General features: G+C 57.0%; 1 protein-coding gene across 2 annotated transcripts; it reads left to right on the top strand.

The window, feature by feature from the left end:
• Positions 1-3,474: 3,474 nt before the first annotated feature.
• On the top strand, positions 3,475-11,869 carry TLX1 (T cell leukemia homeobox 1). Of its 2 annotated transcripts, none has more exons than XM_075758054.1 (3): positions 3,475-4,711; positions 6,244-6,481; positions 10,321-11,869. In XM_075758054.1, exons 1-3 carry the CDS (start codon positions 4,243-4,245, stop codon positions 10,541-10,543), a joined length of 930 nt encoding a protein of 309 aa, XP_075614169.1. In that variant the 5' UTR covers positions 3,475-4,242; the 3' UTR covers positions 10,544-11,869. The 2 variants fall into 2 exon arrangements, with proteins under 2 accessions (XP_075614169.1, XP_075614170.1); XM_075758055.1 differs by having other exon boundaries at positions 3,482-4,711; positions 6,280-6,481.
• Positions 11,870-13,802: the final 1,933 nt, after the last annotated feature.

Genomic DNA, 13,802 nt, shown 5'->3' on the forward strand with positions numbered 1-13,802 from the left:
CTGAGCCCCCAACCGTCAGCTGGAGTAGGATTGAACCACTGCTTTGGAAATGAGCCTGTCCCAGCAGCTGCTCAGGGCAGATGAGTGGAGACAAAAGTTTCAAGGCTGGCAGGAATATGTAAGTAGCCATGGGTACTTGAACGGGGTGAGACACTCTGAAGAAGTAGAGATCAAGGGCATTTGGCTCCTCAATGTACTGATTTTGCAGCGACTTAGTGCATGTGCCAGCTCCTGCATTGGAGGCTTTCTTTCACCTCTGAAGAGGGCTGATCCAGCTTGTTGATGCTACCTGCAGAAAAGGATTTCTCTTGCCAAAGGAAACCCCACTGCCCTAAGTAGCTCTTTGGGCAAATACCTGAGAGTGTCTGTCTCCCTGAGATCTGCTTGGAGTGTCATCTCTGGATTATTTTTTATCCAGAACCCCAGCACAGCCAGACAAATCCAGCTCTCAGTGGGCTGGATGATGCTGGCTGGGAATCTGCTTCCCAAGCACCAGTCAAGCAGAGCCAGCTAGACTGGGGTGCCTCTGCCCCCCACCCCAGGGATCTAGTTGTAGGATCATTGGATGCACCTCGAAGTGGGTGCTGACCTTTGTAAACTCTCCCATTGGGATGTGAACCCGAAAGCACCAAAACTGACCCTGACGTGTCCGGGTGTGTGAACTTGCAGCGCTGCACATCCTCTTAGAGGAAATTAGAGAGCTGGATGCAAAGGCTATAAATTGTGTTGCCAGCTCTCATGACACCGGGCATTTCTGCAGCCTCACGCTCTACAGCACTGCTCAAGCCCCAGCCCTGGAGAGCCCAGGGGGAAACTGAGACCAGGAGCTATTTGAACTGGAGCATATGAATTGAGTGGTGTCCTGGAGCTTGGGTGTTGCAGTGCCCAAACTTCCAAAGCTGTGTGGCTTTCCTAAGGCTGCAGGTGAGGTCTGCAGCTTGTGCAGAGATTAAATCCTAGGTCAGTGCCTCATCCCAAAACCCATCAATAATTCCCATTGACTTCCAGGATTCTTGCATCCCAGTCAGGACCTAGCCCTGCCTGCCCTTCTCCTTTGTCCTCGCTGGGCACTGGGCAGAGAAAGACCCGACTTACCTGTAGTCTGTCTCCTGGCAGGTTTTATTGCCCAAAAGCCCCTACCTTGGGCTCAGCAGCCGGGGGCTGTGACCCTCATTAGCCAGGCTGGCTCACTGGTGGTGACCTTGTGATTTCTCGGGGCCAGTCCCTTCGGGGCCCTCGGCATCTGCTCAGCCTGGGGGATCTCTCGCGTAGGGAAGGCCGAAGGCTTTGCTCAGCATCGACCAGGGCCTTTGGGGTGTGCAAAAGCAGCATGAGACAGCTGTGTTATTTACTGGAGAGGGGGCACCTCCTGGGTCTCAGCAGCAGAGCTGGATGTCAGAGCTGCTGGCAGGGGACTCTGTGGCACCGTGTGGGGCTGGCATGGTGTGCTTTGCCACTTCCCTGTGGAGACAACCGGACATGCTCAGGGCTGGTGAGCAGGCTCTGCCCCACATCCCCTGTGTGGGAAGGGGTTGGAGAAGAAGCTCAGGCTGGTCCTGGAGAAGGGCAGAGGCAGCTGCAGCCCTGGGGGGACAAGAAGACCCCCAGCCCGAGGGCAGCCTCCTGGCCCTGATGGCCCCAGCCCTCGCTCCCTCCCTCCCCTCCCAGCTCCTCCTAACCACAAGGACTTTGGTTGATGGAGCTGGCGCCAGCGAGTTCCCTGAAGAGTTCAGAAGTCAAGAACTGAGGCAGGTATGGGGAGGGGGGGAAACCTGACCCCGGCCGGCAGGGCTGGGCGGTGGGGGGGAGCAGGCTGGCCGGGCACTGGGCACCGGCTGGGCATGGGGCCGAGGGGCGACTGTGGGCTGCTGCTGCCTGCTGTGCCCTCACAGCCTCCCCGGTGTGGGGCCATGGTGGTGGGTGTTGTGATAGCAGTGGGTTTTGGGGTGTCACAGCAGGGTTGTGGCTAGGGTGAGGGTGGCAGGAACCCACGAGCACCGGTGTGTCTGGGGGTGTCTGAATGCACAGGCATAGGGGTGTGTGAATGCATGTTGTAGGAGTGAATGTGCGTGTGTGAACGCATACAGTTGTGAATGTGTGAGTGAGAAGGTGTACGTGTGTGAATTTGTGTGGGTGCAGGGAGGGGTTTAAGTGTCTGTGAGAATGGGGGGTGTGTGAATAAGTGTGCACAAATGTAGGTGTTTGTGCAAGCGAATGTGTGGGGCTGCGTGGCTGCACGGGCTGAGTGCCTGTGATCTTGTGAAGGTGTTTGTAAGTGTGTGTGCACTTTTGTGAGGTGAGGCCGTGTGTGTGTGAGGATGTATACGTATGACAGTGCGTGAGGAGATGTACCTGAGTGCACGGGCACGGGTTTCTATGCCAGTACATGGGGGATGGCACAGAGCGGGCTGTCTTGCAGGACCCCCACGGTTCCCCGTGGGCACTAAACCACCGGCACATTGAAGACATAGAGGGCAGCGATTGCCCCAGCCGGGGAGGAGGGGGCCTGTCGGGCCGGTCCCAGTCAGGAGCAGGGAGGACGGAGGGGGCTTCCCGGTGCTGGCAGAGCACAAACCAGCGGGGAAACTCTCGACGCCGCGGCCGGGAGCGTCGGGCCGCGCTGGGCAGAGCCGGTCGGCAGCAGGGGAGGGGTAGGAGCCGGCCGTGCCCCCGGCCCACCGGCGGCTCTGCCCCCCCGCCCGGCTGCGCGGAGCGGGAGCACCGACGGGCCGGGGCCAAAACAAGTTTTGCAGCAAATTACGGCAGCGGCTTTCAATTATTTATTTATTTAACTAAAGCACTCACCTCCCCGCGAGCAGGCGGAGGCGCAGCCGCGGCAGACGGCGGGGCCGGCAGCAGCGAGTGCCCCGTTCAGCCCTCGCGTCGGTGTGCGCCGCTGCCCCGGGGGGGAGCAGCTGGGACCGGCCCTCGTCTCGGGGGAATGAGCTCCCCTCGGTTCTCCGGGGAAAGGTGTGCCCCAGGCGCCTATCGCCTCTTCCCATGATACCCCCTCGACGGGCCTGGGCACCCGTGGGGGCTCTCCTGATCGCCCTCGTGTCCCTGTTCTGGGGTCTGGAGATGGGGGAGCCTCCTTCTCCTCCGCGGCTTTTTGGCTTTTGAAATTGAGAACACCCCTCTGCCAGAAAAGGGGCAGGGCGGATCTGGGACCCCTCCAGGAGGGGATCCTCCGGCTTCAGCCGTCGAACGGGATCAGCTGGTGGCCCACGGGGATCGCGGCCCCGCGACATCCCCAGGGCCCAACACCCCCGCGGGGGGTGGCAGCCAGGACCCCACTCCCCAGCAGCCCACGGCCACAAAATCCGGGACAAAACGTCCTCCTGGTACCCGCCGCTCCTTTACCCACCTCAATGCCCTACACGCACCCAGCGCTGACTTTATACGGCCGAGCCGGGTGGTGATTTTTTTTGGGGGGGTGTGTGGGGGGAGATGGGGAAGAAGAAACTCCTTTCCTCGTATGCTTTTCTCCGCTGTCATTCACTCGGCTCCTTTCAGCATCCAGCCAATGGAGAGTGAGGGCCCGGGAGCAGCAGGCCTGGGGTAGCGTGATTGATGGGCAAGCGGGGCGGCGGGGCGCTCGCACTCGCACTGCGCCGCGCTCTGCTCCGCGCCGCTCCGCGGGGCTCTCGGCTCCCCACCGCCCGCGGCGGCGAGGGGTCCCGGGGGCACCTTCGTGTGTGCGCGCGTGTATGTGTGTGGGTGTTGGGTGAGTGGCTCCTGGCTTCGGGTGGTTGTGTCTTGGTGGCGTGGGGGTGCTGGGTCTCGTCGGAGAGGGGACCTGTGTGCGTGGGTGGGGAGGTCGCGCCTCTGCTCTTGGAGGCTGTTGGGTCCAAGGTGGGTGTGTGTGGCGCGGCTGTGCCTCGAGTGTGCGGCAATTCTGCCTCGGCTGGGCACGGCCGTCGTGTCCTGGGCTACGGGGTTGTTTAGCTCCCGTGCCTCGGTTGCGCATGGCTCTGCTGTTGTGTTTTCGGGCTGAGCGTGTAGCTGTCGTGTCCCGGTTGTGCGTGGCTCTGCTGGTGTGTCTCGGGGTGCGCGACTGCTGTGCTATGGGACTGAGCGCGTAGCCGGCGTGCCCCGGCTGTGCGCGGCTCCGTTGCCGTTGCCGTGTTTCGGGGCGGTGCGGGGCTGTGCTGCCCTGCCCGGGGCGGAGGTCCGGCCCCGGTGCCCCGGGGCGTTGTGCGCAGCTCCGCTGCCGAGACCGGGCGGCGGCTCCCGGGCGGCGGCATGGAGCACCTCGGGGCTCACCACCTGCACCAAGGCCAAGCCGAGCCCATCAGCTTCGGCATCGACCAGATCCTCAACACCTCGGAGCCGGGCAGCTGCATGGTGTCGCACCCGCGGCTGCAGGACTCGGCGGACTACGGGCTGGGCTGCATCGTGGGCAGCGCCTACAACACGGTCACGGGTGGCTACGGGGCGAGCGGCGGCGCGGCCGGCGCCTACACCGGCACCTCTTGCAGCATGGGCGGCCTGCCCGGCTCCTACAACGTGAACATGGCGGTGAGCATGAACGGCAACACCTTGAGCTCTGCCGGGGGGGTGATCCGCGTCCCGGCCCATCGCCCGGTGGCCGGCGGCGTGCACCAGCCCCTCTCCGCCGCCGTGCCGGCGGTGAACGGCATGAACAGTCTCACGGGGCTCACTTTCCCCTGGATGGAGAGCAACAGGCGGTACACAAAAGACAGGTTCACAGGTGAGTCGGGCCACCGGGACCCTTCCTTCCCTCCCTGCTCCCGCCGCCCCGCTCCCTTCCCCGCCGCCCGGCCTCGGCGCGGCAGCCAGTGCCCGCCGGTGAAAGCAGGATCCGGCCCCGGGTGGAGAGAGCGGCCCGGATCGCCCTAGGAAGTCGGTCCCGGAGGAGGCCAGAAGCAAGAAGGGGTGGAAAATCAGGCGCATTCAGCCGCCCCCCCCCCCCCCCCCCCCAAAATGCGTTGGCTTTGGCTTTTTTAATTTTTATTTTTGGGGGGTTTGGTTGGTTGGTTTGTTGTGGGGGGTTTTGTTGTCTTTTTTTTTTTTTTTCTTCCTCGGATGCGGCCCGAGAAAGGCGGGCAGGGAGGAAACGGGATGGCAAACTCCGCACGCCTCCCGCAAGCGCCGGGCATGGGTCCCCGCCACCCGACCCAACACCCGGGGAAAGTTTCCTTTAGATCAGAGGGTTATTTCGGAAGCACAGCCCGGCCCGGCGGCTCCGGCGGGGCACGGAGGGAAGGGAGCTCGGCCGCCCCGGCCCTCGCCAGCCCGGGATGGCCGGCCCGTTGTAGGGCTGTGTTTCCCCGGCATACCGTAACCGGGCTGTTTTTCCCCGGCTGTGGGTATCGGCTCAGCCTTTCCCTCGCCAAAAGGGACTTTTTGCAGCCCTGAGCCGGGCTCGGGCTGGACCGCTTTCCCGACCCGCCGCCGTTTCCAGGTGTATCTGCGTTCGTCTTTCGGCGCTAACAAAGCAAAAACTCGGAACAACGAAAATAAAAAAGCAAACAAAAAAAGCAACGAAATTGTAACGGGGAAAATACCAGCCCCCCGCTCCTGCAGCGCCCGCACCAGCCCCTCTTCCCGGGGGCGGAAACTAAGGCCCGATTTTTGCAAGTTCACGTTTAATTTCGACCCGCTGGCGCTTGGCTCGGGTACGGCCGCGGGCGAACAAACGGGCCGTTCCCCCGGCGGGCACCGGGCTCAATTTCACGGAGCCTTTTCCTGGCCTGGCCCGATTGAGACACGCCGCGAGTTTTCCCCAATTATTTTTTTTGTGAGGGGGAAAGAAAAAAAAATATTTAAAAAAACCCCAAAGCACAACGAATCGGAACTCCTGTTTCCAGCCCGGGAAGTTATTTCCTGCGTACGAAACGCCAGGCCCGAAGACGGCGGGGTTACGGCTGCACCCAAACGAAATTAAACCGGGTCCCGTTTGTTCGATGCGCGGAGCCCCGGTTCGGCGCCGGGGCCGACTGCCGCTCTACGGGCCTCTCCTCCGAGGTACTTCTCCAGGCAAGCGGCCACCTTCCCCGCCGCCAAAGCCGACCGGTGCCCGGCGGGTGTCCGCAGCATCCGGGGAAGGCGCCGGGGCCGCCGCCGCTTTTTTGCAACCCGTGCGCGGGTGTCGGCGGGGAAGCGGCGGCTTCGCAGCGGGGGGTGTCCCCAGCCCAGCGCCCGGGAGCCGGAGCCCCTCTGCTGATGTGTCGCTGCTTGCTTCTTTGCCTCTCATCCCCCCCCCTCCCGTGTTCCTCCCAGTGGCCCTCTCACCCTTCACTGTAACACGCCGTATAGGTCACCCCTACCAGAACCGCACGCCTCCCAAGAAGAAGAAGCCGCGCACCTCCTTCACCCGCCTGCAGATCTGCGAGCTGGAGAAGCGCTTCCACCGGCAGAAGTACCTGGCCTCGGCCGAGCGTGCTGCCCTGGCCAAGGCCCTCAAGATGACGGATGCCCAGGTGAAAACCTGGTTCCAGAACCGGCGCACCAAGTGGAGGTGAGGGGCTGAGGGTCTTCAGTGGAGCCGGGGGGCAGGAGCTGGGGCAGGCCCCGGGGGAGCAGGCGCGGCTGCTGCCAGCTCTGCCAAGGGCACTGGTGGCTGCGTGTGGGGGTGCGAGGCCTTCTAGTACACACAGAGGGGGGTCGTGTGTGTGTGTGCATGTACATGTGTGTGTATACATGTGTGGGAATGCGTGTACGTATGCACAGCCATGTGTGTCCAGTGTCTGTGGATATGAATGTGCGCGTGGGGTGTGTGTAGGCCGTGCTTGTGCGTGCATACAGTGTGAGTACATGCACACCTGTGGGTGTGTGTGCAAGCAGGGCGTGCATGTATAACTCTGCATCGTGCGTGTGAATGCTATTGTGTGAAGGCCCTGTGCATGTGGATGTGTGCACATGCAGTGTGTATGCCCGTGTGTGAGCACACACATGGGTGTGTATGCAAGCCAGATGTGCATATGGATGCGTGTGCAGCGTGAGTGCAGGCAGTGTGCACACAATGTATGCTGTGTGAACACACTGTGTGCGTGCAAGTAGGTGTGCATGTATGCAATGTGGATGAATGTGTGTGTGAATACGCGTGTGTGCGTGCAGTGTGCCGTGCGGGGGTGTGCGCGGTGGGTGCTGGCTGTATCGCCGGGAGCCCAGTGGGTGCAGCGGCTCCAGCACCACTTTCCCCGGCAGCAGCGTGCGGGAGTCCTCGGCCCGGCCCGGCCCGGCCCGGCGGGGTGCGCCCGGGGCGGCAGCGAGCCGTGGCGGGGCCGGCTCTCCGGGGGCGGAGGGAAGCGGCGGCAGGGCCGGACCCGTCGGTGCGCGGCCGCGGGGGCAGCGGGACTCTCCGGCGCCGAGGCAGGGCTGCACCCCGGCGTGGGTGCGAGGCCCGGATCCTGCACCCGGGGCTGCCGGGATATCGGGCCCTGCATAACGCGAAAATTTTCACCCCCGCGGGGTTTATGGCACATCCTTGCCAAAAATGCTTTTTTGTTTGTTTGTTTTTTTGTTTTTTCCCCGGGCGTGCCGGTAAAGCCGGACAGGAGGGGAGGAGGAGGTCGGGCTCACACGGAGGTTCCGGGGCTCCGCTGCCGTTACCCTGCCTCTCCCAGGCTGCAGCTTCCTGGGGTGTCCCTGGAAGACGCACCCCGCTCCTGGGTGCCTGCCTTGCGCTGCTCCGGGCTGGGAACAGGCACGTTGCGGGGGGGACACGGGACCTGGGCGAGGGGCAGCCCCCTGGCAGGTCAGAGAAGGGGGGTTGCTGGGTGCCGAGCACTGGGCGCAGGCAGGCAGTAGCTTCATCAAGGCAGGGGAAAAGGGCTTCGCCAGGGTCCCCCGAGGGTGAATGGGACGGTGATTGCCTGGGCATGCTGGGGCTGGGTAAGAAATGGGGGACAAGGAACTTGAATCCACGGGCGTGGGTGAGTCCCCCCCGCCCCCAGCAAGTCCTTTCTTAAGGATCCCATGAAGAGCAGCTCCCCAGGTGTCAGGAAGTCTCCCGCTGGAGTGATCTCTGTTAGCTGAGAGCAGTCCTGGAGGAGGAACAGTCCTGCGGAATGGGGTCAGCTACGTTTTCCAACCTGGTTTCCTAAGGAAGTGAGGCAAATGTGGCTTGGCTGGCTCTCCGTCTGTCTGTCAATACTCTTTCCATCTGTTGGCTAAGTTCAGCCCCCTTTGGCAGAAGAGCAGAGGATACAAACCTATTCATACATTTTACAAAAAATAGCTGGGTAAAGAGAAACAAAATCCTGGTTCTGCCTAAGGGAAAGGCTGCAGCTTGACCTCAGCCAGAGTATTAAAGATGGGAGAATCCCCACCAGCGTGAGCCAGAGGGACTCGGGCCTGTAAGCTCTGCTTGTTTGCACCCATGCACATTGGGTGTTGCGGTGAAGGTGTGGGTGCCCCTGGCTGAGCACACACCCGGCTGGCCGCCCTGGGTCCCTGAACGGGGTCGTGGGCTCCGAAGCTGGGCACTGGAAGGAGCTGCTCGCAGGCATGGTCTGAGCTAGGGAGTGGGGAATATCTGAGAAGAGAGAGTCGCTTTAAGCCCTCTGAGGCATTTAACTGCTTAAATAAATGCAGGTTAGGGGGAGAGAGCCTGGCCTCTGCCCCTTGCCTGGGTGTCTCTGCTGCAGTGAGGTGGCTGTGTGATCCCCTCTCCACATTTGGGCTCTTGCTTGAGACACAGGCATTGAGGTTTAGTTCATTCCAAGCAGATTTGAACCCGCAAATCCCAGCCTGACATGAATGCATGAATGGGCCAGCTGCTTGGAGCAGGGAGATATTTGGGAGCCGGGTGTTTGCAGACACCATGATCCTGACCGCCCTGGATGTGGGGCTCTCTCCCTCCTCCCGGAGCGTCTCTTCATTGTGCAGGGAGTCATTAAATATTCATTGAAGCAGAGACAGAGCTGTTCCCGGGCTGCATGGGGAGGGCCGGTGCTGCTCTGAGCCCCCTCTCCCCAGGATGTCTGACGTGAGATTTTGACACAGTGATTAGAGCAGGGACTGAGCCCCGAGCTACCTGCTCCCTGGACGGGAGCCCTGGCCTCACGCCTGGAGGCTCAGATGCCCCAGAGACCCATCACCTGCATCCAGCCCTCACCCACTTCCCCAGCGAGGACCCAGGGACCCCCTGCCACGTGCTCCGAGATGTCACCAGTGAGCTTGGAGCTGCCACTTCCAATCCCCGCAGCCAGAGAAGATGAGACGTCTCATGTCCCCCTGAGTTGCTAAATTAAAAAGCTGCCGTTTCCCTTGTCACTGATCCACTGAAGCTGCCAGCAGACCATCGGCTGGGCCCAGGGGTGTGACCGAGGGAGGGTGAGCTTTAGGGAACATTCTGGGACTAGCCCCCAGGTTTTTCCAATAGCGTCACTGGAGGTGCATGGTGATGTTCACCAGTAAAAGCAGAGGTGACCACAGCCTGCAGCCTCCAGACTGACCTGCCATCTCAGCAAGGGGGTGTGTGGGATTTTCATTGTGGATTTAAGTGTGTTCAGGCCATTCCTACCTATCCCATCCCCTCCTCCTAGACAACCCACAACTGGGACTCTACCAGTGCTGGAAAGGACCCTTGCGGGCCCCCTAACCCCCGCCCCCCCTTGGCGGGATCAGCTCTGTTGGTGTCATTCCAGAGAGACGTGTGTCCAACCTCTTAAAAATGTTTTCCTCCACCCTGCCCAGACAGTTTATTCTGGGCTTTGATACTTCTCACTGCTAAAAATGTTTCTAGTATTTAGGTGACATTTTGCTCGTTTTTGCCCTAGCTACCATGGGCGTGTTGTTGCCTTCATCCAGACTCTTGTCAGCTGGCCACCGCAGCCCGGCAGCGGAGCTGGCAGGCCTGGCTGCAGGGAAGGCGATGCCCGGGGGGTGTTACCCGCCTCCCAGCCGTGTGGCACTGCCAGTCGGTGATGTCTCACCTGGCTCCTGCCCCGCGCTCCTCGCTGGGACATTGAGTGCTTGGCTCTCGCTGCTGGGCACAGAGCATGTTTGCAGGGAAACGCACCTTTTGGAACCCCGTCGTGTGCCCCTTTGGGTGTTCTGGCTTTGCCTGGATTTTTCCCGTGGGCAGAAAATAAACCAGAGCTCTGGGCTGCTCCCGTCTCTCTTTGATCAGAGCGATTTTTTTCTGGGGCCAGTAAGACAGACAACCCCATTCTCCGGTTTATGGCATTACTGGCAGCTTGTGCAGGGGATGTGTGACCATGCTGTGGCTGGACACCCTCTTTTCATACCCGCCCCCCCCCCCAGCCCTAGGCATCCAGTGCAACACTTTCTCTCCAGAGACACCCCTCCTTTGCTCCTCCAGGCCCCCCCTAACTGCTCCCTCTCTCCTAGGAGGCAGACGGCGGAGGAGCGGGAAGCCGAGCGGCAGCAAGCAAACCGCATCCTCATGCAGCTGCAGCAGGAGGCCTTCCAAAAAACCATCAACCAGCCCATCCAAGCCGACCCCATCTGCGTCCACAATTCCTCTCTCTTCGCTCTCCAGAACCTCCAGCCTTGGTCTGACGACTCCACCAAGATCACCAGCGTCACCACCGTCGCCTCCGCTTGCGAATAAGGCTGGCACCCGCCGGTGGCACGTGCACCTTCTGCCGGCGGGGCTGTCCCCGGTGGGACCGTGGCATCCCTGTTTGTCTCCAGGGAAGGCTGGCACCCTGTGGTCCTCCAGCCACACGTGCATCCCACACATCCTGCCAGGGAAACTCTCCATGAGGACCAAAAGGAAGGGAAACCACCCCAAAAACTCTCCCTGCCCGTGGAGTTGCTGGAGCAGTGGTGGTGTCTCACCTTCCCGTCTCCCCCCCCCCCCCCCAGCCCTTTTGTTCTCTTGAAAGTCTCTGGTGCCGACCATGAACTTGCTGAGGTGGTGCCAGACAAAAGCCCAGCCCTTGCAGACAGGGCTGCCAGCATTCACCCAGCCAGGGGAGAGAAAACTTCCTTTGGAATCTGCTGGCGGCGGTGCAAAGCCTGGGGTCACCTCTATGAATCTGTGTGTGTGTATATATATATATATATAAAGTATGTGTGTATATATATATGTATACTTTGGACTGATGGCTTGAAACAAAAGGAGGAGGCTCCCTGGAAAGCGCGTCTCTGCCGTGAGCCTCCTCGGGTCGGCTGCGCCGGAGACGTTCGGGGATGCAACAAATGGAGGAAACAGCAGCAATTTCTGCTTGCGCCAGATGGGAACCCTTCGGATCTCACCTCGCCGTCTCTCCTCCCCTTTTTCATTAATTTTTTCTTGTGAGGGGGGAATAAGAGAAGGATCTGACAGACTCCTGAGGACGGTAAATATGATATCTCAATTGTATGAAGATCCCAAACTGTCCCTGGCTGCCACAGACTCCGTGCCCATCAGTGTGTGTTTTAATAACGAGAAGACCTTGGTGGCAGTTTGTAGGGGTAATGCAGTTTCTTTCTGTGGATTATTTCCATATCATTTGCAAAATGTTGTCCAATGTTTTATTTTACCTGTTTCCCTTTAGAAGGCAATTCCTGATGGCAAAAAATGGATTTCACTTTCAACCGTTTAACTTAGTTGTTTCTTTAATTGTACTGAGGGAATGAGACACAATTAAACAAAGCACTTCTTATAGCAAATGCCAGGAATATATAGAGATATATATATACAGTATATATTTTTCAGTTACTTATAATCTAAAACAGCACTGCCAATTTAAGCAGCTAGTACAAACAAGCAATCAGAAAACCTATTTTCAGTGAGATTTTTAAAGGCATTCGTTCGTTTGGTTTTTTAAGTTATGCACTTATAAGGTGGTTTATGTGTATTCATTTTATAAAGTGCTTGTGTAATTTATGTGGAAACGAAAAAGAAAATAAAAAAAATCTCCAGGGTACTAAATAAATCATTTAAAGCCTTGATCTTCCCTGTCTATTAGTTCCCTGAGAGGAGACAGCATGTCACAACTACTGCTGAAGCCTCTGCTATTTTTTTTAAATGAAAATAGAGTTAGCATTTCCATTGGACTTTGCTCAGGTCCACTTGGCTTCGGAAGCTCCAGAGGTAATTTGCTGTATTTTAATCCCCAATCCTGTAAACATTTTCAGGCTTCAACCCAGCAATGCTTTAATCGAAGCCCTTCTGGGGGGCTTGGGGGGGTGGTGGCAGGAATTGCGCAGGCTTGGCCTTAAATCATGTTAAATAATTTCTTGAATGAGACCTGGGAGTGGGGTCTCTCCTGGGCTGGGAGGGTCTAGAAATATCCGTGCCTGAAACTTTATATAAAAAGTGGCATTTGGATATTAAAAAAAATCTACAAGAGTACATTTTAGAGGCAACCTTGTAGGGAATTATCCTAGGGACCCTGTTTTCTGTTCGTGCTCAGTGTTGTTTGGGGACCTTTCTCAGAGGAAAATCAAACCGGTGGGAAAACTCCCATTCCTTACGGCCGGGGAAGCTGTGTTGACTTCAGCCTGGCATTTCCTTCCAGCACTGGGAATCACCGGGTAAAGGATGTTGGAGGAGAGGACTGGAAAGGGCGGCCAGGCAGGAGCTGCTGGCAGGGACCCCCCGATGTGGTCCTGGGGGCCAGGCTGCCTGTGGGACGTGGGTGACAAAATACCCCAAGCCTTTGATACCCGACGGTCGATAGCGCTCCTGGAAGCTGGGTCCTCTGGGTGCAGCATTGCTGGGAGCTTGTTAAGGAAGCGTATGAATAGCCTGCTTTATCCAAAATCTGTTATTGCAGGATTGGGCTGAAAATTTATGGTGCTGCAGGATTTTCCCATCCCGCAGTCCAACGTGTGAGCGAACACAGAGAAACATCTGCAGCAATGGAGAGACAAGCAGCCAAAAAAGAAAAAGAAAAAAAAGAAAAAAAAAAGAAAAAAAGGTGAAACACAGGAAAATAAGCAAATACAGAGAACATGCATTTTTTGAGATATCTTTAAAAGATACCGATTACCCCAAAAAAACTGCTAAAATAAAATACCTTGTATTTTTTCCCAAGAGAAATTTCACAGAAGTCTTTTGTTTGAATTCTATTTCATACTACAGACAGATTTTTAGGAGCTGATTAAGCTAATTATTTAATACGTGCCCAACTTTGACTACAAAGATTATGCTGGGGTTAGGGCTTACTCCTTCTGGAGGCATCGCTGGGTACAAATCTTTAATGGTTTACAGTTTGTTGCAGTGTACGTTTTTGTTTTCAAGGTTTCTGTGTAGGAAAAAGCACCAACCACAAAATAAAAAAAAAAGGATGATAGAGCTCACCGTCGATATTAAAAGTGTTTTCTATTTTATTACTATGACACATCAATATCGTAAAATTTAATTCCAAGACAGCCATTTTATAATATCCACATTATTCAGTTCATATTCCAAAATGTTCCCCAGCGAAGTTGAATGTATAATAATGCACATTCGAGGCCATGTGTTTAGATACAATATTTAGTTACTCCTTGTTCTCAAAACTGTTGACTTCCTCCTTTTCTTATCAATCTTTCCTGTAAAAAAAAAAAAAAAAGAAAAAGACCAAAAGAAAAAAAAAAGGAATCTTGATATGAAATGACAATACATGTAATGTTGGAACCAGAAAAATAGTTGTCTGGTCTTTCTTGTCCCTGGAACAATTGCTTCTGGAAGGGGTTTCTCTTAAAATATTTCTCCTGGATTCATTTTAAAAATTGGTTTAGTGGCAGGAGGTGGTTTTGAAATCTGCATACGTGCTTCCAGTTATGAATATGATGATCTGCACCTAGACAATAAAAGTTGCCCAAAATATGATGGAATTAAATCAGTAAGCAATGACATGAAACAATGACACATAGTGATACGTTTTGTAGACTGA

The sequence above is a fragment of the Balearica regulorum genome, chromosome 7 (assembly GCF_011004875.1).
Source record: "Balearica regulorum gibbericeps isolate bBalReg1 chromosome 7, bBalReg1.pri, whole genome shotgun sequence".
Classification (NCBI taxonomy): Eukaryota; Metazoa; Chordata; class Aves; order Gruiformes; family Gruidae; genus Balearica; species Balearica regulorum.

What these genes read in the sequence shown, in the direction of transcription:
- TLX1 (XM_075758054.1), top strand. Translation starts at nt 4,243, where the DNA reads ATGGAGCACCTCGGGGCTCACCACCTGCACCAAGGCCAAGCCGAGCCC. An exon ending in CACAAAAGACAGGTTCACAG is followed by an intron (nt 4,712 to 6,243) that starts GTGAGTCGGGCC and finishes TGTTCCTCCCAG; the next exon opens with TGGCCCTCTCACCCTTCACT. An exon ending in AACCGGCGCACCAAGTGGAG is followed by an intron (nt 6,482 to 10,320) that starts GTGAGGGGCTGA and finishes CCTCTCTCCTAG; the next exon opens with GAGGCAGACGGCGGAGGAGC.